The 27,559-nt window shown below is 55.5% G+C and overlaps 3 protein-coding genes across 6 annotated transcripts in view; 2 read left to right on the top strand and 1 right to left on the bottom strand.

Moving 5' to 3' along the window:
- KCNIP3 (potassium voltage-gated channel interacting protein 3) overlaps positions 1–10,816 on the top strand; it is a 96,757-nt gene extending 85,941 nt beyond the window's left edge. For all 3 annotated transcript variants that reach the window (XM_050940275.1, XM_050940276.1, XM_050940277.1), the window contains 5 exons: positions 405–475; positions 3,398–3,505; positions 5,932–6,036; positions 7,138–7,200; positions 8,164–10,816. In XM_050940275.1, coding sequence (XP_050796232.1) covers positions 405–475; positions 3,398–3,505; positions 5,932–6,036; positions 7,138–7,200; positions 8,164–8,211 — 395 coding nt within the window. In that variant the 3' untranslated portion in view covers positions 8,212–10,816. The remainder of the gene's footprint in view (positions 1–404; positions 476–3,397; positions 3,506–5,931; positions 6,037–7,137; positions 7,201–8,163) is intronic.
- Positions 10,817–12,150: 1,334 nt separating this feature from the next.
- On the top strand, positions 12,151–18,449 carry LOC127044924 (fumarylacetoacetate hydrolase domain-containing protein 2-like). Of its 2 annotated transcripts, XM_050940228.1 has the most exons (8): positions 12,151–12,224; positions 13,762–14,048; positions 14,742–14,958; positions 15,472–15,531; positions 15,877–16,039; positions 16,800–16,908; positions 17,227–17,314; positions 18,231–18,449. In XM_050940228.1, exons 2-8 carry the CDS (start codon positions 13,768–13,770, stop codon positions 18,291–18,293), a joined length of 981 nt encoding a protein of 326 aa, XP_050796185.1. In that variant the 5' UTR covers positions 12,151–12,224; positions 13,762–13,767; the 3' UTR covers positions 18,294–18,449. The 2 variants fall into 2 exon arrangements, with proteins under 2 accessions (XP_050796185.1, XP_050796186.1); XM_050940229.1 differs by lacking the exon at positions 16,800–16,908.
- A 92-nt stretch (positions 18,450–18,541) lies between these two features.
- Positions 18,542–27,559, bottom strand: part of GPAT2 (glycerol-3-phosphate acyltransferase 2, mitochondrial) — a 44,413-nt gene continuing 35,395 nt past the window's right edge. The window contains exons 14-22 of the mRNA XM_050939954.1: positions 25,011–25,081; positions 24,312–24,573; positions 23,424–23,572; positions 23,138–23,215; positions 22,480–22,611; positions 20,791–20,911; positions 20,140–20,205; positions 19,420–19,475; positions 18,542–19,171 (exon numbers count right to left, since the gene is read on the bottom strand). Of these exons, the coding sequence (XP_050795911.1) occupies positions 19,055–19,171; positions 19,420–19,475; positions 20,140–20,205; positions 20,791–20,911; positions 22,480–22,611; positions 23,138–23,215; positions 23,424–23,572; positions 24,312–24,573; positions 25,011–25,081 (1,052 nt within the window). The 3' untranslated portion in view covers positions 18,542–19,054. The remainder of the gene's footprint in view (positions 19,172–19,419; positions 19,476–20,139; positions 20,206–20,790; positions 20,912–22,479; positions 22,612–23,137; positions 23,216–23,423; positions 23,573–24,311; positions 24,574–25,010; positions 25,082–27,559) is intronic.

Below are 27,559 nucleotides of genomic sequence, written 5' to 3'. Positions count from 1 at the left end.
TTACAAGCCATTTCCCATTGCTAGTGAAATAATGATCCTAAACCTGCCTCAGTCCATGCTGGGATCGGAGGACGCGAACTCCCTGGTCACCCTCACTGTGTTATGAGATTGCCCTTATCCGCTGGGGTTTCCACACTGGCAGCAGCTAAGAGGCAGGATGGTTCAATGGTTAGGGGCAACTTGGGCTCCATTCATTGCTCTGCCACAGACTTTTTGTGTGACTTTGGGCCTGTCTGTGCCTCAGTTTCCCTTCTGTACGATGGGGAGAACCAGCTTCATGGGGATTTGAGGGTAAATGTGTTTAAAGAGTGCGAGGTGCTCGGATAAGTACCATTGAGGATGGCGGGGGTGGGAAGGAAAGTGCCAACCCTTTCACTGGGTCTCTCTTGTTTCTCCTCTCGCAGACGCCAGCATGTACGCCCACTTCCTGTTCAACGCCTTTGATGTGGACCGGAACGGAACCATCTGCTTCAAGGTAAGACCCAGTTCCCCTTTTCAAAGGGCCAGGTGTTTAAAAAAGGTAATTAGGAACCTAACGAATCAGCCCACATCCACAAAGATATTTAGGTGTCTAACTCCCCTGGAGAGTTTGGAAAATGTTCCCCGTTGTGGTTGGGTTTTTATTTGTATTGCAGTAGCGTCCAGAGGGTCTGATCCTGGCCCCGCAGTGTTAGGTGCTGCACAAACACAGATCCTTGCCTTGGAGAGTTTGTAACTGGAGACTGCCAGCTCCTGGGGGCCAGGGCTGACTTTCTGTTGTACAGCTCCTAGCACCATCTGGTCATGAACTGTGACTTGGGCTCCTAATAAATTGCAAGAAAACAGGTGAATACAGCAGGGAGCTGGTAGGAGTGGCAGGGAATGGAGATTAGAAAGGAGGACAATGTGGTGGCTTTGCAGATATTCATGGGGGGCCTCTGCCATGTACAGGGGGTAGCAGGGGAGATGGCTTGCTGGAGAAATTGACCAATGGGTAGGGGTAGTCGCATCCTCCTCTCCTGATTCTGCTCTGGGGTCACATCAGAGTTCTCCTCCCCTCCAGGGCAGACTGCCCCAGCCAGGATGCTGGTCAAAGTCTCTCTTCCTGCCCATTTCCAGCCGCTTGCATGGATCTTTTCCCTTCTTAGCTTTGTAAATGGACCCCACTGGACACTCCCCATAGGAGAGCAGGGGGATTAACCCTGGTGACCTGCTCAGACTCCCAGCTTGGATACCCACATTCTTCCTCCCCAAATCTGCCCTTACCCCCATCCTCTGCAACTTTTCATAGGGTCACAGATGCCAGGGCCAGAAGGGACCAGTGTGATTATCTGGCCTGACCTCCTGTACAGCACAGGCCAAGGAGCTTCCCTCAAAGTAATTCCTAGAGCAGATCTGTTAGAAAAACATCCAGACCTGACTTCAAAATTAAAAATGATGGAGATTCCGCCTCACCCCTTAGTACATTGTTCCCATAGTTAATTACCCTCCCTGCTAAAAATGGATGCTGTCCTTCCAGTCTGAACTTGTCTAGCTTCAGATGGACCTGGAGGGCCTGGTTCTGCTTATCAGTGCTGTAAATTTGAAATGACTCTGTTCAAATCGGTGGGGGGCAAATGGCCTAAGCGAGAGAAAAATCAGGCCCACTCATTCTTGGCTTCCTGTCCTAAAGCGTTATGCGGTGGCTGCTGCACATTGTGAAACAGCCGCTGCGTTCAACCCCAGAGGTGGCTGCATTTCAGTGCGGGGTGGAGTGATTCATACATAGGCAAAAAGTGCCAACACACCTTTAATATTCACAAGTAATCAAGGCCTCAGCATTACATCTTGTCCAGAGAGGGTACCGTCCGTGGAAGTGCTGTGTCCCGTAGCACTATCGAGGCATTGGTTCAGGAACACAAGCCCCTATTGAGTCACCAGCACCTGTCCTGCCACCCTCGATCTCCCCTCCAAGTACAGTAGAACCTCAGAGTTACAAACACCTGGAGAATGGAGGTTGTTCGGAACTCAGAAATGTTCATTACTCTGAACACAATGTTCTGATGGTTCTTTCAAAAGTTTACAACTGAACATTGACTGAATACAGCTTTGAAACTTTACTATGCAGAAGAAAAATGCTGCTTTCGCTTTATTATTTTAGTAGTTTACATGTATATCTTCTCTATTTAGGCTATGCCTACATCAGCGCACAAGCTTACTAGACAGTGTACATGCTCACATACGTTCCATGTATGTTGTGTTGGACATGGGTATAACACTATGTACACATGTATACCCACATCCACACTGCTGCTGCTGTTATATGATGTTAGCTCTACCATTTAGCTCAGTGGTTTGAGCATTGGCCTACTAAACCCAGGGTTGTTAGTTCAATCCTTGAGGGGGCCATTTAGGGATCTGGGGCAAAAACCTGTCTGGGGATTGGTCCTGTTTTAAGCAGGGGGTTGGACTAGATGATCTCCCAAGGTCTCTTCCAACCCTGATATTCTATGATTCTAACACAGTACTGTGCTGTATTTACTGGGTTTACAAATGAGGTGTGTGGTTGACTGGTCAGTTCGTAATGCCAGTGTTTGTAACTCTGAGGTTCTAAGCATGTGTGCTTAGCTTGAGATATAGCCTGCCAGCTCAGCTCTCTAATTGAGAGCAGAGTGCACAGGGTAATATGTCAGACAGGATTTTTATTGTGGGGCATAAAGCCTATATAACCAATTTAGGCCCCGTTCTGTTAGTTGTTCAAAATTAGCGGATCATAAGATCAAAAAGCCTTGGGTTGATTTTTCTCATTTGTTTACCTCATTGTTCATACATACAATGTGTATATATATTGTCCAAACAGTCAAATTTCCAAAGACCTGTGGGATTGTTTTAAATAAAGACGATATATAAATGTAAGATCACACTCATATGAGTGTGTGTGTGTATGTATATATAAAATAATTCTTTTATTTAGTAAATGGATGTAACACAAATCTCTCAGCCAGCCGTCCAGCCACCAAAATGCCTTTTGTTTCATTTCTACGCTGAGAGGGGGCAGTTAATGATTTTCATTTGGTTATTTGTGCTCTGTGTCAGACGCGCTGAGCAGTAAGGAACCAAAGAGGAGGGGTTTTTTTATATTATTATTGTCAGCGAGGGGCACTCAGGCTCAGGTGGGTAGCGAGGCAACTAAAAATAGATCCAGCAGAGAACAGAAACATGATCGATAGGAAAAATACCAGGAGAGTTTCATGGTCGATAACATTCCCACTTCACCCTTTGAAGAGTCAAGAGCTACCTCCCAGGCAGCAGCCGCAAAACTGTTCTTTTTCTTGGGGCGCTGGTTGTGGGAGGGGGTTGTTTGCTATATGTATGCAGTTGTCCATGTGCTGGGTTGTTTGCATGTCTTGTTAGGTCTCTGCTTTGTTCTCTGTTCCAGGATTTCGTCGTCGGCCTCTCCATCTTGCTCTGTGGGACAGTGCACGAAAAGTTGAACTGGGCTTTTAACCTCTATGATATTAACAAGGACGGCTACATCACCAAGGAGGTACCTGCGGCTGGGCTGAGGGGAATGTAGCTGCGGGTATGGGTGAGGTTTGGAAGGAGACACGTGAATCTGTGCGGGCTCCGTATCAGAGACAGGGGCATCTGGAGGTGGAAATGAATGAGAGTTACCACAGCCCACAGCAGGTGTGGTACTTACGTCTACGGAGGGTCTGGGTCAGCAATAGGAGCTCCAAAGGTGGTAGGAGCATGCATGTGTGTCTGTGCTAGCTAGGGCCCAGGGGGAATCTGAATAAAGTTCAACATCAGAGACCCTGTGAAGTGGGAGTGGTTCGGAGACATGCAGGCCAGGCCTGCTGTGTGACCGTAGGCCACAACTGGAGCCCGTGGGATGGGAAGGAGCTGAGAGTTTGGGTGAGGAGCATAAATGGAGGCCCTGAGGGTATGGATTGGATTCAGAAGTTTTAGTGGTACAATTGGGTTTGAGAGATCCCCTTTGCAAGCGAGATGGGAGGTGTAAGGGGGGGGCGGATTCATTTCTCCAGGCAGTGGCAGACTCCAGTCCTGGTTTAGGTTGACATTTTCCATCTTGGGGGGCCTAGCCTTGGGCTCTTGGAACTGTTTCTTGAGTTGGTCTGAGGCTGCCTTTGATGATGGTGGAAGCTTTGGCCACTCCACGCCTCTGAGAATGAATCAGGCCACTTCAGGGTGCCTCATTTTAGGCACCTGAGGTTGAAAAGGTCTGGCTGTTCCGGTGCTTTGTTCCAGATAGTGGTAGTGGCTGCTTGAGTTTTGCCATACGTGAGCCCTCAGATCCCACCGGGCCACCTCCATGGCTTTGACAAGGCGACAGCCTCTTTCCATGTGCCCATAAAACCCCAACTTTATCCCCCTTCTCCTAGATCACCGTGTGAGCCCTCGTGAAGCCCATAGGGCTAGAATAACAGTTGAAATCTCCAGGCCAGGCTGTGACCATATGTCTGAGGCTGGGAGAGAACTATGAGCAAATGTGGCTTTCTTTGGTGGTGCACCATATGGCTCCCTGACATGGACCTGGTTTACTCATTAAACCTGTGATGTTTCTCACTTCCTGTGGGTCGCATCCTGGCCCCACTGAAATCAACGACTAAACTCACGTTGACATCACTGGGTCCACAACTTGGTCCTGTGCAACAAGGAGTGTGGGCCACTGGAAGCCGCTTCCTCCCCACTCTACTGGCCTAGCTTCCCCACGCTGGTGAGAAGCACTGGTTTGCTTTGGTGCTGCTGGTCGAGGCATCTGGAGCTTACTGCCTGCCCTAGCATTGTCTGTGTGGATGCTTCGCTCCCTTGTGGTTTGTTTACCAAAGTACATCATGCACTGAGCAACTTTATGGAAGCATTTGGTCCCTGGCTATGATCTGTGGTACCATAACAGGGGCCACATTTGCGACACTGAAAAAGCACTGCCAAAATTCTGCCCCTTGGATGTGCACTCAACTCCCATATGTGAGGACAGGCTTGAGGTAATAATCCCTATGATGCCACATGGCACAACAAAGCAGGACAGCTCCTCATCTAGATTCAGCCTCCCCCTCTTCAGGTTTGTAGGAGACTTAGATGGCAAAGACTCAACTGGCTGCATCTCCAGAGGCTTCAGCAGGATGCAGTGCTGCCTGCCAGGAGACCTTGGGGGTTAGTTCAGTGAAGGAGCCATCCTCAGTTGAATACTCCAGCTTTAGGAAGAAATGCCCCAGGATTACTAATGACCACAAGTGGTCAGGACATGGGTTCTGTGTCTTGATGCACTGCCAACAGCACAGACCTCCACAGGACCCTTCCTGCATGGCAGACCCCACCTGCTGTATCCCTAACACCGCTATGGGACCCTGAATGCACGCACCCCCTCCTCAGTCCTCAGCATCGCTTCCTGCAGCCCCATGGTGCTCCCTGGAGGTCTCTCATCTAAAACCCAAACCAACCCTGCTTAGTTCAACAAGGTCACGGCACAAGAGAATAAGTGACTGTTAACTAGCACTTATCCTCAGTCAATCTCAAAGCCCCTTACAAAGGAGGTCAGTAACGTTCTCCCCAATTTACAGATGGGGAAACTGAGGCACAGAGCGGCGATGTGATTTGCCCACGGTCACCCAGCAGGCCAGTCTCCTGAGTCCAGTGTTCTGCCCACTAGACTGTACTGCTGCCATTTGCCTGGAGGTGGACAATGGGGACATCTGGTATTGTGGCTGGGATACTCCTAAAACCCCCAGGCTCCCACTGCACGACAGTTTCTCCCACTACCTCACTCGATAGAGTTGACCCTTCCGCGGGGATGCAGCTCATAGGACCTGCCTGGAAATCTGTTGTTTCACCCTCATGATTTTCTGCTGGCCCTGACGCCAACCTGAACCTGGCTGAGACCAGGGGACAGTGGTGGGCTTTGTTTGGGCTGCCTCCCCGTGTCAGTGCATCTCTCTCTTTCTCTGCCAGGAGATGCTGGCGATCATGAAGTCCATTTACGATATGATGGGCCGCTACACGTACCCGATCGTCAGGGACGATGCCCCCATAGAGCATGTGGAGAAGTTCTTCCAGGTAAGCCAGCTCGCAGGCGTCTGGGAGTAGAAACCTTTTGCTAACCAGGGCAGTGGGCTTGGCCCATAGACCCATAGGTTCCAAGTTAGCTAGAGGGTGGATGGGCCTGATTCCTCCAAAAGCTGGGCGCAGAGGGCCTGATTCTGGTCTTGCTTATCCTGGTGTAACTAGGGTAACCAGATGTCCCGATTTTTCTTATACAGGCTCCTTTTACCCCCACCCCCACCCCCGTCCCGATTTTTCACACTTGCTGTCTAGTCACCTTAGGGGTAACTCAGGAGTGGTGTCTCAGAAGTCAATGGAATCACAGGTTCTGGCTTGTATTTTTCCTGGCGGGGTCTCCAGCCCTACTCTGCTTGAGGCTCCGCCCCTTCCCACAAGGCCCCACCTTTTCTCTGCCTTTTCCCACCCCCACTCCACGCTTTCCCTTGAGGCCCCCCTCGCCCATCAGCCGCTCCCCCCTCTATCCCCACAACAGCTTTCACCCACTGAACAGCTGATCAGTGGAGAGCCCCGGGCCAGAACCAGTGTGGCTGGTGGGTGCTGAAAACCCCCTATTTTTTTTCCCTGGGTGCTTGAGCTTTGGAGCCCCCACGGAGTCGGCGCCCATGAGTGGAATTGTACCAGGGTGGAAAAGGTGTGGGCGCGGGATTAATTTCACCGACACAGGAAGAGATGCAGATTCCCACACGGCTGCGGGCAGGAGGCAGATGGCGGGGGCCATGGCTGGCAATCCTGCTGCAGATCCTGGCAGCTGCAGAGGGGCCCCATTAGGGACTCTTGATGTGGATTCGCTGAGATTGGGTTACAAGCCACAGACACTCTCTGGTCCTGGGGGGGCTGCTCCATTACAGGCTTTAGGAGGAAGGAGGACTGGTTGGGAGGAGTGTCCCTGATGGTGGCTCAGAGCCACCAGGCAGAATGCAGGCAGAGAGAGTCCATTCCCAGGCCTGCCAGGATTGCAGGAAGGTGGACTTTTAGGGTACAGGCGGATGCAGTGTGGTTGCAGGGGTGGGGGGGGGAGGTGTGTTCTTGCACCTAGGCACAGATTCGCCGGGACCGCCGCCCATGCACCTTCTGAGCATCGCTTTTCTGTTTCAGAAAATGGACAGAAATCGAGACGGTGTGGTGACAATCGAGGAGTTTTTAGAAACCTGTCAAAAGGTGAGTAGGTCGCTGCTGTGGATTCTTCATCGCCCTTCAGATCCTGCAGATCCCTCCTCCTCTTCCTCCTGACCATATCCCTGGCGCACTCTATAGGATTTAGAGCCCATCTTACCCATCTTCCTTTCCTAGAATTCATCTTACCGATTTGCCCAGTGCATTCTCCAGCCAGGACTCTGATTCATGTGACCCTCCAAATTCCAGTCACACCATTTCTAATCCCTTTTGACTGCAGCTTCCCCCCATCCAGATCCTCTCCTCTTGTGTAACACGCGCTGTGGGATTACACATGTTGATTCCTGCTGTGGAGGCACTTACTGCAAAAGCGAAGAGGGGATGGAGCTGTTGTAGGGAGACAGGAGACCAGATGAAGCTCCGTTAAGAGCAGGTTGATTTAACTCATGGAGCATGCCCACGTGTGCGTGGTAGCACATGAACAGTGCTAGATGATGCACATTGACTCAGCAACGATTCTTAGCTAATTTAATTGGCAGACCTCAAAGCACTGTCCAAAGCAGGTCAGTCCTACCATCCCTAATGGGGAAGTCCCATCCTCTTTCTGTGCTGTTTTTCCCAAGTTCACCCAGCAGGCCAGTATTAGAACTCCGGTTCTGACAGCTGCCAATCTAATGTACAGACCACACCTCTGTCAGATATATTGTTATTATTACAGTAGAGATTAAGAGGCCCCAGCCAACCAGTTGCCCACTGGTAGGCACTGAACAGATGTGTGTTAGTCCCTGCCCCAAAGGGTTTACAACCCCAAAGAGTGGGGAAGGAAACTGAGGCACAGAGAGGGCAGTGACTTGCCCAAGGTGTCACAGCAGGTCAGTGGCAGGGCTGAGATTAGCACCCAAATCTCCTGACTCTCAAGATGCTTCCTCATTCACTGAACCACAAATCTCCATTGGTTGTGTTGTTTCTGAACTGTTGCCCTGACCTTTCTCCCTCCTCCCCTTCCAGGACGAAAACATCATGAGCTCCATGCAGCTGTTCGAGAATGTGATCTAGAATGCGATCTCGTCTCTCCCAGCGCGGCTGCCTCCCGGCCTGCACGCAGATGGATGCCTCTGTCTGTCTCTCTTGTTAAGCACACAAACATCTTTATGAGAAGAAAAACAAACTCTTTTTATATTTAAAAACAAAAAAACCCAAAAAAAATACAAAAAAGAGGACGTAATCATGTTTGCTCCCGACACTGACCGGATTCTTACTTGAAGGGCAAGAGGAGACAGAGAGAGATTGGGTTTCATGGGTTTGTCTGACCTAGCAGAGGGATTGGCTAGCTCTTCCCTAGGATACAGCAAGGGAACGCTACACAGTGTTAAATACCACCTGTGGGAAAGAGACCAGCCTCATGGATTAAGCTCAGCACTTCTCACATGGTAGCAGGATGGAAAGGACGTTTGCATGTGGGAGGTGGAGTTCTTCTCACTAGCATCAAGTGAAAACCCGGCAATGGGGCAGTTACTGGGTTCCATCAGGAAAAGGAGGGAGAGGTAGTTACTGAAGAAGAAATGGGTCTCAGCTGGCACAATTTGGCATAACTCCATGGACTTCATACCCCCATTGCGAAATCTGACTTCAGCTGAACTCCATCAATTTTCACCAGCTGAGGACCTGCTCCCCACTTTTCCATGTGCAGGAAGCTCCTGGGCCAAGATCCTGGAGCCTGAATGTGTCTCAGATGAGAGAGGATGGTTTGTGGACACCTGAATAGAAGACATTACTGGCTGTTGGGAATCATCTCCAGAACTTCAGTTCTAAAAGCACAAGAGCATCCACTCAAAGGCAGGTTCCACATCGTGTGCAAATGTTAGAGAACGTACAGCGCCTTCTAGCGTCCCCAGAGAAGGGAGACAAAGGAAGAAGCTAACACACCTTCTCCCCAGTCGCACTGAGAATGAATGTCCCTCCACCTGCAGTGGTAGGGGAGGATGAGGTATCTTCACTCAGGAGACTGGAACTGCGGCAATCTGCAACAAAGAAACAGGATTTGAATTTCCTGAAGCAGAAGTACAAGCACAAATACCCTGGCCCTTCCAAACTGGAGGAGGAGACGGGCCCTTGCTGCTACGTTCTGGAGCTGAACTCTTTCATTGTTTTCCACCGGTCCATCATTTCCATCAGAGCTGGCTCAAATATCTGTTGACTGCAATTGAGGGTTACACTGGAAAACTGTTAGTTTGTGGGATGGGCAGTGTTGTTTAACTGCGTTGGTCCCAGGGTGTGTGAGAGACAAAGTGGGTGAGGTACAACCTATTATAAGTCCAACTTCTGTTGGTGGAGAGGGCAAGCTTTTGAGATACATGGAGACAGAGGAAGAGCTCTGTGTAGCTCAAACTTGTCCTCTCCACCAACAGACGTTGGTCCAGTAAAAGATATTACCTCACCCATCTTGCCTTTTCTGTGACACTGAAAGCTGATGGGCGGTGACTTATGAATATGCCCAAAACTGCAGGCTGCAGTTGAAAGTCATAAGTCAAATAGGGTGTGAAATATCACCTATCCCTGGGGAACGTTCACAAGGTTTGGTTTGAGGGACTGTTTTTTTGTTTGTTTGTTTTTTTTAACAAGTGACTATTTTTAGACATTACACATGCTGTTTCCAGGACTGAGATGAGATCTGACATGGGGCGAACAAGTCTTGAAAGAGGCCAGAGAGTTGGAAAAGCCAGCTGGAAATCAGCGCATGTAGGGCTAGACAAGTCACTGGTCTTCAGGTTTGGTAGGGAAAAGAGGAGTTGGGTTGGTAGCTCTGCAACCAAGAGGGTGTCATCCTCAAGATCCAAGTCAGGGATAAGTCAGTACAGTCTCTAATGAGGAACTTTCTAAGTAGCTGGATGCTCTGTCTCACTGGGATTTCCTGTTGGCCATGTCAGAGTCACAGAGCCATGGGGCTATCTGTTTCCAATGCAATAGAAATCCCCTAGATGAGGTGCCCTAGAGAGACTCCCCTTTCAGTTCCTTTAGTAACCTTGGATGGGTCTGGTTATTGAATGACCCTGCCTCGCTGGGGATGGAACACTCTCTGGTTAGAAGAGCACTAAGCCTGAGAAATAGTCCCTGGGTCTGCAGTGGGGAAGAGGCCACCAAACACGTTGGGGAAGAGAAGGTGTCCTGGTGGAAGTTGTCACTGATGCTTAAGCTAGTGCAGGCTCTGCTTCTTTCTCCCAGGCCTTCACCTTGGATACAACCAGATCCACCTTTCTCCCCCACTACCCCCAAGTTCTCCAGCCCCACTTCCCAGATCTGAACTAGCAGAAGGATCCAGACTTTTAACCACCCAGACTCAGTCCTCATCTTCCTCTCAACCTCTCTCAGTGCCCAAAAACCATCTCTCTCTCTCTGCCCAAGGCCCAGATCAGTCTGTTTCTGTCTCCCACTCCCAAAAAGGCTCTGAATTCCGTCTGTCTCTCCCTCTTCTCTACCCTAAGCCCTCTCCCAGAGGCTGTGAGTTTGCACTCGATACTTCCTGACATATGTACAGTATAAGGAATGGCCGCATGTCTCACTAGCAGTAGCCTTTACTCCAGTGCCCCAATCTCATGCCCACCCTCACAGCACAACCTGGGGAGACAGTTGTCGGTTCCTGTTCTCCGTAACTACTTGATATTCAGTCACTGTATATTTTAATAAAATAAACTTAAAAAAAAAAGAGGCTCCCATCCATTTTGCTTCCTTCTCTAGCATTAGATCCCAGCTGCTTCTGTATCCAAATCCTTCCCATGCCATGAAACACAGCTGCTAGCATGAACACGGTTCTATTCTTGCTTTCTATCCTGGGCCTCTCTTTGCATAGCCAGCTGACTACACAGCTCAAATGCCAGAGCAGCACTTGGGATGGGCCATGTTATGGAGGGTGAGTACTGGAGACCCTGGAGCTTGGAGGTACGGAACAACTCTGCTGCGCATCATGCCCTGAGCAGATGATGCCTGTGGTTTAGCCCTTACAGGTCTTCGATTCATGCCTTTGGATAAGCTCAGCCACTTTCCTATGGGACGCTGTGCTAAAAGGGTCACCCTTGACGAGAGAGTCCTGACCCATGGTGCCTCCCCACTTTGCTAGGAACACACCTGCAGCACCCTGCGCCATGCTCCTAGTTTATTAATTTATTATTATAATTATGGTTCCTAGGAGCCCCAGTCATGGACGCATGCTAGGTGCTAAAGGAACAAGCCTTCCACTGCTTCTTATCCTTCCATTGTGCTGGAAATGGGGCGGGGGGGGTGACAGAAGAAGGGGAGGCCTCGGCGGAGTGGGGTAGGCAGGGCTGGGGGGCTGAAATGAGGCAGAAGAGAGGTAGGGCGCAAGGACTATTGGGGGCAGGAGGAGGAGGTTTTCTGGAGCATGGTTGGAGGGGGGAATGGAGATTCCACTCTCTCTAGCCCTGCTGCTGACCCCCATGAGCAGGGTCAGGGCACGTCAGGCCAAAGGGGTGCAGCACATTGGAGCCTCATTTGCTGCTGCCCGTTGGCACCATTTGGGAGCTGCTCTGCATTGCAGATGAGGGCGCCCATGGGCTCTGCTGGGGCGGAGGAGCCACACGGCAACCCTTCTGCAAGATAACTGGTGCCCTAGTTATGATGGCTCATCCTGCAGCCTGCCCTGCTCCACGCTTTGCCCCTGACTTCAAGGCGCCCAGTCTGCCTCTCGCTACACTTTGCCCCTAGTGTCATGGCGCCCGACCTGGCTTGTCCCACGCTTTGCCTTTGGTGTCATGGTGACAGCCAGTCACGCTCTCTAAGGGAATAGAAGAGTGGGCGGGGATTATTATATAGCGGTTTATTGGTGGTAGCGCGTGAAGTCCCGCCCTGGACGCTCTATGATTGGTTGTTGGGTACTCCTCCGCTCTCATTGCGAGGGCAGGAGAGGTAGGTTTTTATTGGTTCCCCTACAGGCGACGGCTGCTATGACGTCACAATCCGGTGACGGGGTAGTGGCTCGGCTTTGTGACGGTATCAGTGCGTGACCGCAAGAGGTGCTGCCCGGCAGCAGCAACCACCCCAGAGGCGCTGGGCAGGTAACGGGGGAGGAGCCCGGCGGGGGCGGCCTGGCGCTTCCCCTCCCCCCCGAGCCTGCTGGGCTCGCCGAGTGCCTGTTAACCCCCCTCCCCCCCCGCGTCCGCTCCCCGGCTCGGACCCGTCCGGTTAGATCCAGCCCCTGCAGGGGCTGCCTCGGCCTGCGCCTGCCCAGCGGCACCAGGCCCGTCCCCAGAGTGCCCCCCACCTCCCTCGGCCCCCCGGCCTCACAGCCTGACCCCCACCTCCCTCGGCCCCCCGGCCTCACAGCCTGACCCCATCTCCCTCGGCCCCCTCCCCGGCCTCACAGCCTGACCCCATCTCCCTCGGCCGCCCAGAGTGACCCCCCCTCCCGGCCCCACAGCCTTACCCCCATCTCCCTCGGCCCCCCCCCCCCGGCCTCACAGCCTGACCCCATCTCCCTCGGCCGCCCAGAGTGACCCCCCCTCCCGGCCCCACAGCCTTACCCCCATCTTCTTCGGCCCCCTCCCCGGCCTCACAGCCTTACCCCCATCTCCCTCGGCCCCCTCCCCGGCCTCACAGCCTGACCCCCATCTTCCTCGCCCCCCCCCCCCGGCCTCACAGCCTTACCCCCATCTCTCTCGGCCGCCCAGAGTGACCCCCCCTCCCGGCCCCACAGCCTGATTCCCCCACCTCCCTCGGCCCCCCACCCCCGGCCCCACAGCCTGATTCCCCCACCTCCCTCGGCCCCCCACCCCTGGCCTCACAGCCTGATTCCCCACCTCCCTCGGCCGCCCCCCCCCGGCCTCACAGCCTGACCCCCACCTCCCTCGGCCGCCCAGAGTGACCCCCCCCCCGGCCCCACAGCCTGATTCCCCCACCTCCCTCGGCCCCCCCCGGCCTCACAGCCTGACCCCCACCTCCCTTGGCCGCCCAGAGTGACCCCCCCTCCCTCGGCCCCCCCCCCGGGCCCACAGCCTGGCCCCCACCTCCCTCGGCCCTCCCCGGCCTCACAGCCTGACCCCCACCTCCCTTGGCCGCCCAGAGTGACCCCCCCTCCCTCGCCCCCCCCCCGCCTCACAGCCTGACCCCCATCTCCCTTGGCCACCCAGAGTAACCCCCCCCACCTTCCTTGTCTTCCCCCCTCCAGCCTCCCAGAGGGGCCCCTCACCCCCATGGCACCACTGGGGTCACAGCCCAGGCCTCTGGCTCCGTGGGAATCCAGGCGAAACTGTGCATGACCCTGGCGAACAACTGGGTGTCCCAGGGTTTGAGCCCTGTGCGTGACCAGTTCCCCCCACCATGTAGTAGAGGGAGAGCCCAGGTTTGGTTACTTTCCATTGGGATAGTTAATAGGCAGCCCATGAGCCAAATCCGGTCTGCCAGACACTTTTGGATGGACCCCATCATCTTTTTATTTATTTGTCTATCATCATCATTAGTTTATTTTCTCTGTTTACTATACTTTGACCAAGAATTTGAACCTTGACAAAAAAAATGATAGACACCCCTGCTGGGCAGAGACCCAACTGGAGTGCATGGATGACTTGTCCACGCTCGTTTGTCTTTCTCCCGCAGGATCTGATGCCGGTGTTGGTCCTAAGAGCCCTTCCAGTGAGTCTGAGACTGAGCTGGAGGCTGCCTGGCTGCGCGAGCTGGGGCGGGACAGAGTCCAGGGGCATTTCCTATCTAGCTGGGGCTATGAGGCTGGTCCAGTTTCAAACCAGCTCAGATGGGCCCAGGATCGGGCTGGAGGACAAAGATGGAGGCAACGTGATTGATTTAAATGCTTTCGACCCCTCCCTGCCCAGGAGGATGAGAGAGTTCCTGGAGGTAGGGGACGCAGCACTGGCCGTAGCGAGAAGGTAAGTGGGGATCTCTAGCAACCCTGCAGGGGGTAATAGAAACCATTTCTGTCCTGAAAGGCCAAGTAGACCCTCAAGGGTGCCCTGGAACAGCTGATCGTGGCAGGCAGGAGGGATGCACTGATAAGGGGGCTGCAGGTGCATCCACAAAGCTGGCGCCTATGGCCCTGGGTTCTAGTCCTAGCTGTGCCATGGACTCAGTGCATGGTGTTTCCCTGTCTCATGCCTCAGTTTCCCTGGCTGTAAAACAAGGGGATAATGAACCTCCTCCTCCTAAAGCATTTTTAGAGCTAGGGCTGAGATGCTCTTCGATGGGCACTAGGGGGTGCAGTTGTTTTGGGGTTTGGAAGCTGGTTAGGAAAGGTGTGGAAGTGTACAGCTGGGATTGTCCTAGTCAGTCCTGGACCCACGCTCGGACTTGTCATTCTCAGTGCAGGATTCTCAAGGCAGTGTCTACGCAAGAGGTAGGTGTGAGCCCTGTTTTACAGGTGGGAAACTGAGACACAGGGGGCAAGGAACTGCTTACAGCTACATAGGAAATCCATACCAGAACTGGGAGTAGAACCCAGGGGATCCACTTCTCCCAGTCCCTTGCTTGGAGCACTACACCTCTGTCTTTGGCTTTCTCAATGAAGAGCCTCCCCCATTCTCTCAGCATCCTTTTCAGCTGCCCCTTCCCTCCTGTGTCTCTAGGGCTCAGGAGTCTGGCCAGCACATCCTGCCACGCGCTCAGGTGACTCTCCTGGCCCCCATACCCAACCCGGGGAAGGTGATCTGCGTGGGGCTGAACTACGCAGACCACTGCCAGGAGCAGAATGTGAAAATCCCCGAGGAGCCCATCATCTTCAGCAAGTTTCCCAGCTCTGTCACCGGCCCCTACGACGAGATCATCCACCCAGCCGAGAGCCAAGTAAATACCCCTCCCTCCTCCTGCTATGCCTGCGGGGACCTTTCAGCCAAGACCTGTCTGCACGCCAGCCCCTGAAGATGGTGTCTGTTAAAGGCTCCAGCTAAAGAACTGTGGGAGAAAAAGCCAAGTGTGCCCATTCCGGCCATGGAGAATGCTGCTGTCAGTAGAGCGTGGGTCCAGATTTGAGCTGGCTGCTAGCTGCCTCGAGATCTATTTGTGCAAGTGCCTCCTGCTGGCTGTGTCAAGTAACAAGCCACCTAGACGCCAACAGTCCAGAATGTTACAGCCAAATAGCTTGCCATGGGGAGCTACCAAGTTGCTGGGCCATAAGGGGGGGTGTCTCTGCACTGAGATGGTACTGCCCACCTGCCATATCACAAGTGGCGTTTCGCAGGTGTGGGAACAGTGATCTCGGACATCTCTAATTGCCTCTCTCCGTGGGACCCTGGCCCTGATTTCCTCTGCCCTGCTGGACTAGGGCAGAGACTCAGACTTCCCTGTTTCCTTCTCTAGGAAGTCGACTGGGAGGTGGAGCTGGCCTTTGTCATCGGGAAGAAAGGGACGCACATCAAGGTACTAAGGGAGCTGGGCACGGACTGTGGAGCCACTTCAGGTCTTGGTACTTGAAACCCAGCCCTGGCTGAACAGGGCCATCTGTTCGATGACTTCAGTCCAGGGCACGCGGCAAAAGCCACCACCATGGCTGGCACTAAATGGCCCCCTGGCAGGCTGGTGCCTGAACTGAGCGTGTTCCCTGTTCACCACTAGAGGACGACCCTCTCAGTCAGGGGTGGCACGTGTGTTAATTCTGCACCGTTGTGCTCAGAGGAGTCAGGCAGCCCCATGTTTGTGGTCTCTAGCAGTGGCTCCTGCGTGCGGCTGTGCGGCGACTCCCCTCCCATTTCCCTCCCTGCCCAGGAGTCAGCTGCGATGGATCACATCGTGGGATTCATGGTTGCCAATGATGTCAGCGCCAGGGACTGGCAGATGAAGAGGAATGGGAAGCAGTGGATCCTGGGGAAATCCTTTGACACCTTCTGCCCCTTGGGCCCTGCCATTGTCACCAAGGACTGTGTGCCAGGTACACATCCAGCCCTTCGGTCTCTTCCGCCTGCCGGGCTGTGGTTGGCATAGGGAGGGCTGGGTTGCCTGCACAGATGCTCTCATGCTGCAGAGGCTTCTGAGGTGATGTATGAACTGCCTTCATCCCTGATTCCTCCCACCTGCTCCATCACTGCAGTCATACTGCCCTGGGCACACAAGGGAGCTCAAGGGCCACCTGTGGTCGGGTTGGCTCAGTATTTGCATAGGAGCCCTCTAAATCCCAGGATGCTGTCAGGACTGGGGCGGGTGGCTTAGTATGTGGTATCCTTCCCAAGTTATTACTGAACCAGTTCCCCAAGCACGGCGCTAGGGGGTGACCCGTGCTCACTGACGCACTCAGGATGCTATTCCCAGCAGGAATCCCGGTGTCCCAGTCCAATTCCAATTATCTTCTGCACCCTACATTTCCTCCTGCTGCCGCAGCTGGACCCAGCATCCTTCGCTTAGTGGCTCACCCCATTCTCCAGGCTTGCTGTGAGCTGTCAAAACAGCTGTTGCGTACCAGCCCAGAGGTGGCCGCAGGGCAGCAGTGAGCAATGGCAGCCCCTTTGATAGTTTGTCCAACAAATTGGGATCCTTCCTGTGATCTGAGGTTTCCTCTCCTGGATCCCCACTCTCCCACCACCTCCTCTGCATAACAGGGCCTCTCCTCTTGCCCAGCAGAGGAGGTCTGTACAGGGAACCGCCCTATCCTCCCCAGTTATTTTGCAGACCTGACTGCTCTGTCTCTCTCTCAGACCCTCACAAGCTGGGAATTCGCTGCAAAGTGAATGGGGAGCTCGTCCAGGACAGCAACACCAGCCAGATGATCTTCAAAACGCAGGCGCTGGTCACATGGGTCTCCCAGTAGGTGCAGCCCCTTTCTCCCCTGCCCTGGCAGCAGCAAACCACTCTGTCCCTGGGAGCTGTGGTAACCCAGTGTGGTTCTCTGCCCCTCTCTTGTGGCAGGGTCATGGCTGCCTCCCATTGATAGCCCTTGTGCTTAATAGCAGCTCTGCTTTGAGAGCCAGAGGGCGTGGGGTTGATCCCTACCACTGATCTATGCATGGGATAGTCACAGCCCCCTGGCAGGTATCTGGGCACGGCTGAACAATCGTGGCCCTAATGGGGTGTGTAGTGGAGGCACTGAGCCGGAATGCCCTGCTAATGGGCTGTTCCTGGTAGGTTCATCACACTGTACCCAGGAGACGTCTTCCTCACCGGGACCCCCCCTGGCACTGGAGTTTTCCGGAAGCCCCCCATGTTCCTGAAGGTGAGCGTCAGTTCTGGGGAATCACAGCCCCTTGGGGTTGGCAGTGAAAGCTGAAGCTGCTACCTAGAGATCCAGACTCCCTACAGCAGGGGTAGGCTGGGTCCCAGTGAGGGGCAGTGACAGGAGATAGCTGGTGTCCCACGTGGACCCCGGTCCTGCCCTTGGAGCCCCATGGGCCGACTGTGGTGCCTGGCTGGCACGCTCAGCACAAACTCAAGAGCTTGCCTGAGCAGCTGGAATTGCAGCCCCAGGCTCAGAGGTTCCAGTAAGGGGAATAGCCCTAGCCTTGCCTCGCCTCTTTTGAGCCAGCGGGGTCCTAGGGCTGTGGAATAAGTGTCTTAACTCCTACAGCCACTAGGGGGTGCACCTCACTACTACTGGCAACAGCAACTGGGTGTTCCCGAAGCTGCTTTTTTTAATGCTGGCTTTAGCCCCTTTACTTACAGTCAAAACAGCCCCCGGGAGGCTTAGGAGGTGCTGGCGGCTCCAGTCACTCTGTACGTTGTTTTGCATGTGACTCTTCCAGCTCCCAGGGTTTCAGCTGTAACAGACTCTCTCTCCCCTCCCCCCTCGGGCTGGATTTTGTGTAGTAGTTGCAGTTTGTCTATTCTAGGCATGAAAGGGGGGTCAGTCCCACCCTGTGTTCTCGTTCGCAAGGCCAGGGGCATGTCTGAGCTGCTGGGGGGTAGATGGGGAGACATTAATCCTGGGGTTCTGCTGTAGCTCTGTTCAGACGCTTGTAACTAGGTAACAAAGATCAAGCATCAGCCATCCTTCTCTGGTCCATGGTGCTGCCGTAGGGGCTGGTTCAAAGGATTCGGGAAGGCAAATGGGAGCTTCAGTCTTTAGTTGGTAGCTGGTTGTGGCAGCGCGTAGCTCCTAAGGGAAATGTTACTCTGCTTACCCTGCGTTGCAGAGAGGAGATGTGGTGCAGTGTGAAATTGACCAGCTGGGAGCCCTCCGAAACAAGGTCATTTGAGGATGCCGGGCCAGCGCAGTCCCCGGGGTCCAGGAGCTGATCATGGACACTGGCAGGTGCAGCACTTCAATGGCCTTCAGCTAATCATGTCACTCAACAGCATGTGGATTTTGCAATAAAGCTCTTGCTGAAGGGCCGGTCCTCCTGTGCTAATGACAGAGCTTCACATGCAGTCTGTGCTCAGAGAAGCTGACCTAACCCATCAGCACGCTCGCTGTGAAATCCATTCAAACACCCCGCGTGGGGGGGATCATGGTGCCAGGCTGCTGTTAAAGGGGTAAGGGACACAGAGGGCTGCTCCCCTAGACGCAGAGCAAGGCAAATCCATGCACTTGCCAGCCCTGCTCAGGAGGGATGGGGAACGAGTTAGGGAGGCAGTGTTTATTATATGCAACCCTAGACTGAATCTTGCCCCATGCTGGGGCTGTAATCGCATAGACCATTCTGCCACCCACCATCGTGGACTGATCTCTCTAGTAACACAAGGGAAAGGAGAGCTGGTGTGGTACCATTGAGAGGGAAGCAACACTGAACCCACCATGGCTGGTTTTCAGAGGTGGGGAAACCGCTGGCATGAGCCTGTCCAGTAAAAGCAGCTGGAGACCCAGGCACCAAGAATAGATTTATTTTGATCTCCAACTCACCGGAGCTCATGCTGCTGTGGGTGGAGGCCACCCCCAGCCCAGAGACATTCAATAGGATCCTGCAGAAGTGGGATTTTGAAACAGTCACCACAGGCAGCAGGACAGTTCTGAGCAGCTCTAGCTGGAGGTGAACTGGCCCATGAACTTCTCCAGTCGCTCCTGGTTCTCTTTGGTGCTGAAGGTTTCCGAGAGGTGGAGAATAGGCCCTACTGGGCCTGGCTGCTCCCTCAGCACCTGGGGGAGGAGGGGGACAGAGGAACCCTGACTTTCCACCCAGGAAGGGGTTGGGGTTGCACAAAGAGAGGGCATGTGCCTGTCCAGCCAGGTGCTGGGCCAGGCTGAGGGGAGGTTACAGGCAGGACCACGTTTTCATGGGGGAGGGAGAGAGCATCCCAGCAGCCAACTCTGCCATCCCTAAATGGGTGTGACAGGCACAGACTTCCCCATGATCACCAGGGTATAGACAGGTGGGGCGCACTCACTCCCAGCTCCTTGAAGGTCCGGATGGAGCTCAGAGCCAGGCTCCTGTTCGCACACTCTGAAAAGAGAGCCAGTAACAACGCGAGGGGCAGGACAAACAGGCACGGCCCATGGTGTACCAGCCCCGAGCAACCCTCCCACCACACCCAGCTCCTGCAGTTGTTTCACTTCCACTGTGGGCCAGGCCCCCTCCCACTCCTTTAGTTCTGTTCTGGGCCCTACAGTGCAGCCTGTGGCACTAAAACCCCATTTCAGCTGCCCTCGTGGTGGTCCTGAAAAGCCCCTGCAGGAGGGAAGACAGGATTCACCACAGCTGATCAAACCCTGGGCCCATCCCATCCACTGGGCTTCCTTCCTGCCCCCTGCAGGTTTACAGCCCAACTCCATGTTTGCCCACCAGCAGCTCCATCCTCACAGCAGGAGGAGCTGGGAGATGGGAAAGCGATTTCTTGACACAAGTGTGCAGAGAAGCCTGTTACTTCCTTGTGCTGTTCCCCCTGCTCCCAGCAGGGGGCAGACAACACCTAGCTCTTCCTGAGTCGGCTCCTGATCTGATTTGCCACAGAACCCCTGAGGAAGAGGCTAGCACCGGGCTGAAGGCTCCCTAGCAGGGTGAGAGTGCCTGGGTGAGGAAGGGGTTAGGCCCAGGAGGACACCAGGCTCAGCAGCATCTCCCCAGCAGTACAGGGAGGCTGGATCTCAGTAGGTTTGCCCACACTCACCAAAGGAGCCGTCCTCTCTTGCCTTCCTCACCAGGAACCGCTGCAGCTTCTCCACGTACTCCAGCTCTGGGGGAGGCAGGCAGAGAGCTTGGGAGGGGCCCTTGCACCGTTCTGGGTCTGATCCTCAGCCTGAGGACATTGGGGCAGCTCACACCTCAGTAGGGCTATACTGATATACACCGGCATCCCCTCTCCACCAGCTCAGACTGCTACCTCCCCATCTCCATGTAACAGGCCAGCCAGGAAGCGGCCTGGAGCAGCATGTGCCCCTAGCTGCACGCCCCCAAAGAGTCTTAGTGTGGTGGCTGTTCTCCCAGCATGGGCGTGGGTCATGAGCCTTGCTGTGTGACCTAGGGCAAGGCACGTCCCTGCTCTGTGCCTCGGTTTCCTTGGTGGCAGATCCCAGGGCTAGGAGAGTCCAGCCATTAAGGGGGTTGGTGGGGAGCCCCCCCTGCCCCCTTCAGCTGGACCCAACCCCTCGGACACCCTGCCAGCACTGTCCTTGGGTATCTGGCTGTTCCCAGGGGGACAGACCCCAAGTCTCTGGTCTCATTGACCCTATGCAGCATGATTTCCCCTTGGCTCTTACAGGCCTAGCTGGCTTCGGTAAACACACACTGGTGAATGCACTGGGGGGTGAGGGTGTCATACCTAACTCAGGGCAGCCAGACTCCACCAGGAAGGCAGCTGCTCTCTCCAAGGTTTTCAGCATGGGGCCCAGGAGGCTGCTCAGGAAGAGGAAGAAATCAGGGCAGTTGTCCAGCTGGCTTATCTGGGGGGAGAAGAGATGCATAGGCTCAGCCTGGTTGGACCTGGGGGGTGCTGAATGGTCCACGTTGGAACAGGGCTCTGCTAGTCACACTTGAAATGAGTTTGGTGGGACTCAACTTCCTCTCAAGGGGAGAGCTGCCAACATCACACACAATAGGGAAAGGACAACAGGGGGCTGTGGGGCAGAATTGAGCGGCACTGGCAGAGCTCTGGGGGAGCCCAGAGCTGGGATATTGGGGGGCAGCAGCTCAGGATTAAGGGGCATTGGTAGAGCTGGTTATGGGGAGCCCAGGGCTGTGGGTCAAGATTGACCCTCACTCCCTATTTACCTTATGTGCCCAGCTCAGGCTGATCTGAATCTTGCCCCAAGGGCCACCCCATCTGTCTGTTTGGGGGGTTCTGTTCTCAGGGTCCGCACCACCCGACCCCTGACGGCAGAGGCAGGGCTTGCGGGGAGCCCAGGCCAGGAGTCACCCAGGTGTGGCAGGCTGGGGCAGCCCCTGTTCCCGCTCGCCCTGGCTCTTAGCCTCGCATTTTCAGTAACACCACGACTCGCTGAGCACGAACATAACCACCTGCCAGTGTCGGGAAAGACGCTGGATCCACGCATGGGAAAAAGCCTCCGGCTGACCAGAAGATGGTGCTGCAGCACCAGACGCTTGGCAACAGGCTCCTGCAGCCTGTGCACAAGTGAGCCGAGTTCAGAGGGCTCCGTTCTCAGCCCCCCCGCCCGCTGGTGAATTACAGAGAACTCTGCTCCCGTCTGGAGGAGCAGCCCACGCAGCTGGCATTTTCAAGAGACAGGTTGTGAACCTAGGCTCCAGCGTGTGATCGCGGGGGAAACAATAGGAGCGGGAATTAATATGATAATTTGATGTTCTCTTACAATGGGGCTGGGGAGGGAGGGCGGCAGATCCCCTCCCACGTGCCACCAGACCAAAAGGAGAACGCAGCAGGGAACTGACAGCCCAGAGAAGCCTCGCCCCCTGTGCAGGGGCGGGGGTGTCATGGGGTAGCTGGATGCTGGGGTTCAGGGACTGGAGAGCCCAGGCCAGGGGGGAGCACAACTTAGAGAAGGTGACAGGGAGTCAGGACTCCTGGGTTCGATTCTCATCTCAGGGAGAGGATGGCAATGTTGGGGTCTGGAAGGGAAGTGGGGCCTAGTGGTTAGGGGTAAGCTGGGAGTCAGGACTTCTGGGTTCTATCCCCGGCTCTGGGAGATGCAGTGGAGTCTAATGGTCGGAAGGGGAGGGCTGGGCTGGGCTGGGCTTCAGAACTTCTAGGTTCTAGTCCCAGCTCTACCACTGACTTGCTGAGTCCCTTCCCCACAGCTGTGCCTCAGTTTACCCAGCTGCAGTAGGGAGACCTCCCGGACAGGCTGCGAGATGCAATGACCATCTGGGCAGGTGGTTTCCTTGGAGACAGGTAGGAAGGATGGCCCCTCGGGTCCAGCACGAGGCAGGAGAAAAGGCCTCCTGCTCCCCCAGGAGGAAGCCGATGGAGGAGGTGCTGGTGCCAGGCAGCCTGATCCCCACCAACATGGAGAGGGGTGCTGGGGCAGGGCGGTACCTTGAAGTAGCGCTTGCCGGTGTCCTCGTCGTAGTCGCTGTCACTGTCGTTGAAGTCCTCCATCTCCTTCCACAGCAGCTTCTGTGAGAAGCGCCTCCGGGCCGTGTCGCAGACCGGCCGCTCGCTGGGGGTCTAGGGGGGAAACCAGCCGCCCTGAGCCCTCGGGGCTGGGAACTCCAAGCGGCTGTGGGCTGGCAATCCTCTGGGCACAGCTCACCCGGCATACATGCCCTGAGGGGGTGGGGAGAGACCTGGGGCTCCCCACTTCTGCCAAGGTGGTGCTGCCTCCAGACCCCATCCCTGAGTCAGAGCCCGGACACATCTTCCCCTCAGAGTCAGCTGTTTTGTTCTGGTTTGTTCTCAATCCACGGCTCCCTGATGGCTAACCAGCCTCCTCCTCGGCGGGCAGGGCAGGGGAGACCGAACTGCGTGGCCGTTGGGGGGGGATTGCCCCCGACGGGCACGTCGTTCAGCCCCGTGGTTAACCAAAGGACTTAGTCTCCTAGGGGTCACCTTTCCCAGCACTGAGGATTCCCCTGCAGGCCACAGGCAGGCAACCGTGCCGTGGGACACTCGAGCTGGGCAGGCAGGCAACAGGACCAGGGGCTGGACTCGGCCCCGGACAGCAGGGACATTATGGCCTGCGTCCTTCACCTACCTCCTCCGCGACCAGCAGCCCACACTGGATCAGCTTGTCCAGCACTTCCTGGCCGTAGCAAGAGACCGACTGGCAGGGCTGCGGGAGGAGACGAACGAGTCAGCGTGGCCCCCCCGGCAGAGCACCGGTGACGGGCCCAGCGGGACGCAGAGTGGGGGGCGAGAGCCATCAAGAGGGGTGATGTGATGGAGCCTGGCTGCCCTGTGGAACCAGGAGCAGCTCCCCCGACCCAGCTAGGCTCCAGGCGGCGGCAGCAGGGGCCCCCCGGCCTCTCGCAGGGTCCTACCTGGAGTAGGAGGACATCTCTGGGCAGCAACTGGAGCAGTGTCAGGGTCTTGCGGAGCAGCTCCTCCTGGCTCAGCACCACGGCCGCGGGCAGCTCGGCAGAGCTCAGGAAGGGCAGCATCTCCACCAGCAAGGCATTGATGGCGCACGCTGCGGGGGGGCTCGGGACATCATCACTGCCTGGTCTCCTCGCCCCCCAAACTCCCCACACACGGCGAGGGGGCAATGGGCAGCCCCATCCCCCGCCACTGCTCCCCAACCCCCCCACATGGTGTGGGGGCAATGGGAGTCCCGCCTCTGCCACTGCCCCCTAACCCACCCCATAGCACAGGGGCAACGGGCAGTCCCGCTCCTGCCACTGCCCCCCAACCTCCCCACACATACACGGAGTAGGGGGCAATGGGCAGCGCCACCCCCCCACCACTGCCCCCACCACTGCCCCCAACCCTCCCACACACAGCACGGGGGGCAATGGGCTGCTCCACCACCACCACTGCCCCCCAACTCCACACACACGGCGCGGGGGCCATAGGCAGCCCCATCCCCCATCATTGCCCCCCAACTCCCTATACATGGTGCGAGGGGCAATTGACAGCCCCACCCCCCGGAGTCACCTGCCCCCCAACCCCATGCACATGGTGCGGGGAGCCATAGGGAGCCCCTCCACCAGGTCACGTCCCTCAACCCCACACACATGCTGCAGGGGAGTCCATGGGCATTCCCCCCCACCCCCCAAGTCATCCACCCCCCCAACCCCATACACGTGGCGGGGGCCCATGGACAGCCACTGCCACCCCCAGGGGTCACCTGCCCCTCAACTGCATACACACAGTGCCGGAGCTGTGGGCAGCCCCTCTCTGCCGACCCCACTCCTGGCCGGGTCACTCACCCCCCACGGCTTCGCACATGAAGACGGGCAGCAGGGCAGCACTGTGCCAGCTCAGCTCCCTCACCGCCGCCTCCGTCTCCCTGGGGGCCACCAGGACGTCCCCACATGAGAGGCGGTGCAGGGAGACACAGCCCCGCAGCAGGGAGAGGGCGTGGAGCACCAGGTCGCGCAGCCGCCCAGAGAAGCCCACGTCATGGTTCCGCAGCAGGGTCTCCTCCACCAGCCAGGAGAAGTCGGACATGAGCCGGGACAGGGAGACACCCTGGTGGGGCGGGAGGAGGGAAGAGGAAGAAAAGTGAGTAGGGGGGAGGCTTGAAACCACCAGCCAGAAGGACATGCCCCCCCCTTCCAGGCAACAGAGAAAGGGAGATGAATAATCCGCTCCCCGCAGGGAAAGGAAGCTCAAACAAGCACTGAGCCAGAAAATCTCCTGGTAGAAGGACTCACCCCACAACTCCCCCCTCCTCCCTGTCAATAGAAACTTCCATTCAGCAGGTGACTCCATAAAGGGGGAACTCTTAAAACCGTCATCCAGATGGCACCTCTCCTTTAACATGGGGGCCCTTGAAACCACTATCCAGCAGGTCATCCCCAACCTGCCCCTCATCACTCAGACCACCCCCTAAAGCAAACAGCTCCCTTCTACACCTGCCTCCAGGACCCCTCCCACTCCTTCCCGGCCCGCGGCCCTCCCCCTACCTCACGGTGCTTGTGCAGTAAGAGCGCAGACATGATTGCCACGGCCATGACGGCGGAGCAGGAGACACCGGCTGGAAGGGGATCAAAGAGCGTCTTGTTATCCCCTTGGCGCACAGTCCCCTCCCCACTCTCCTTCATCCCGGGGGGAGGTGTCCCTTAGACAGGGCCCAAGCAGCTCCAGGTGAGCCCAGCAACCACCTTGCAGGATTGAGCCCTGCTGTAATACATTTCTGTGACCCCAGGAAGTGTACGTGGGTGGGATGGGCCTCACCCTGAGCGGGGCTACGGTAGGAGCAGAGATGGAGGCAGGGCAAAGGAGATGGATGGATTAAAAAGTCCCTGACTTTAAGGCCAGACTGGTTGTGATCATCCCAGGCCAGAGACCCTCCCCCCCGGGGATCCCTGGGCCCACTCACCTGCAGCCGAGCCACAGTGGGTCCGTTAGAAACACACCCCAACCTCCAAGTGCCAGAAAAGTCACCGCATCCCTAGATGGGGCACGAATCCCACGTGGGGAGAGCCAGGCGATTGGTCAGAGCACAGGAGAGGTGAGAGAGCAGCCCAGCAGATGCAGCACTGATCTGGGACGGGCTGGGTGGTGTCCCCAGCTCTGCTGTTGATTCTCTGCGTGACCTGGGGCAAGGTGCCTGGCCGGTCTGTGCCTCAGTTTCCCCAGCTGTGAAACGCAGGTAACACTGGCTCTTCTCTGCAAGGCTCGGAGACCTCCAGATGAAGAGGCTGCCAGGTTGTTCTGAGCAGCTAAGTCCCATTTCCCTCAGCAGGTGGCATTCATGGACACCAATGCAGACGCAAGAGGAAAGCTGACCTGCAAGCCCCTTTCCCCGGAGAACCCAGCCCAGCACAGAAGAAACCCATTAGGAAGGAGAGAACGGGAGCAAGAGAGATGGAGCAACGCATCCTCCCCAGCGGGACCAGTGCCGAGAGAGGGATCAGCATGGATCACAAGCCACGTCAGGCCAGGCAGAACACACTACATGCAGGACACTGGGCCATGCAGCGTCTCTAGCGCCATCTCCGCGTCCTTTTCAATCGGCACAAGGTGTCCCACGGGAATGGTTGGGAGATAGAATCATAGAAGATTGGAGTATTGTGTCCAGTTCTGGGCACCGCATTTCAAGAAAGATGTGGAGAAACTGGAGAGGGTCCAGAGAAGAGCAACGAGAATGATTAAAGGTCTCGAGAACATGACCTATGAAGGAAGGCTGAAGGAATTGGGTTTGTTTAGTTTGGAAAAGAGAAGACTGAGAGGGGACATGATAGCAGTTTTCAGGTATCTAAAAGGGTGTCATCAGGAGGAGGGAGAAAACTTGTTCACCTTAGCCTCCAATGATAGAACAAGAAGCAATGGGCTTAAACTGCAGCAAGGGAGATTTAGGTTGGACATTAGGAAAAAGTTCCTAACTGTCAGGGTAGTTAAACACTGGAATAGATTGCCTAAGGAAGTTGTGGAATCTCCATCTCTGGAGATATTTAAGAGTAGGTTAGATAAATGTCTATTAGGGATGGTCTAGACAGTATTTGGTCCTGCCATGAGGGCAGGGGACTGGACTCGATGACCTCTCGAGCTCCCTTCCAGTCCTAGAGTCTATGAGTCTATGAGTCTATAAGATTAGGGTTGGAAGGTTCCCTCAGGAGGTATCTAGTCTAACCCCCTGCTCAAAGCAGGACCAATCCCCAACTAAATCATCCCAGCCAGGGCTTTGTCAAGCCTGATCTTAAAAACCTCTAAGGAAGGAGATTCCACCAGCCCCCTATGTAACCCATTCAAGTGCTTCACCACCATCCCAGTGAAATAGTGTTTCCTAATATCCAACCTAGACCTCCCCCACAGCAACCTGAGTCCACTGCTCCTTGTTCTGTCATCTGCCACCACTGAGAACAGCCGAGCTCCATTCTCTTTGGAACCCCCCTTCAGGTAGTTGAAGGCTGCCATCAAATCCCCCTTCATTCTTCTCTTCTGCAGACTAACCCCAGTTCCCTCAGCCTCTCCCTGTAAGTCATGTGCCCCAGCCCCCTAATCATTTTCGTTGCCCTCCGCTGACCCTCTCCAGTTTGTCCACATCCTTTCTGTAGTGGGAGGCCCAAAACTGGACACAGTACTCCAGATGCGGCCTCACCAGTGCCGAATAGAGGGGAATGATCTCGTCCCTCGATCTGCTGGCAATGCTTGCAATCCAGGGACAGGGCCTCCATTGCATTCAGCTGCGGGAGGAGGAATCCGAAACCTGGCCAGCCCAAGAGGTGTTCTGACCTCTTCCCATTTCACTGCGCCATGGAAGGAAAACAAACGCTGGCCTCCTGAAAGTTGTCGTCCTCCCAGCACCCTGAGATGAGAGTGCCTCACAGCTTTAAGTGCATTTATCCTCTGCTACCCCCACTGTGTGGACAGGGAACTCAAGCGCAGAGCGCCCAAGGGGAGTTCAGGGCCTCAATGCCATTGAGATGACTTGTTCAAGGTTACGCATGGATTCTGCGGTGGGGCAGAGAATTGAACCCAGCGTAGCATCCTTGCCACTGGACCACGCTTC

This window comes from Gopherus flavomarginatus, chromosome 2, assembly GCF_025201925.1.
Source record: "Gopherus flavomarginatus isolate rGopFla2 chromosome 2, rGopFla2.mat.asm, whole genome shotgun sequence".
NCBI lineage: Eukaryota > Metazoa > Chordata > Testudines > Testudinidae > Gopherus > Gopherus flavomarginatus.
The sequence above is the reverse complement of the archived record's forward strand: the minus strand, read 5'-3'. Positions and strand labels throughout refer to the sequence as shown.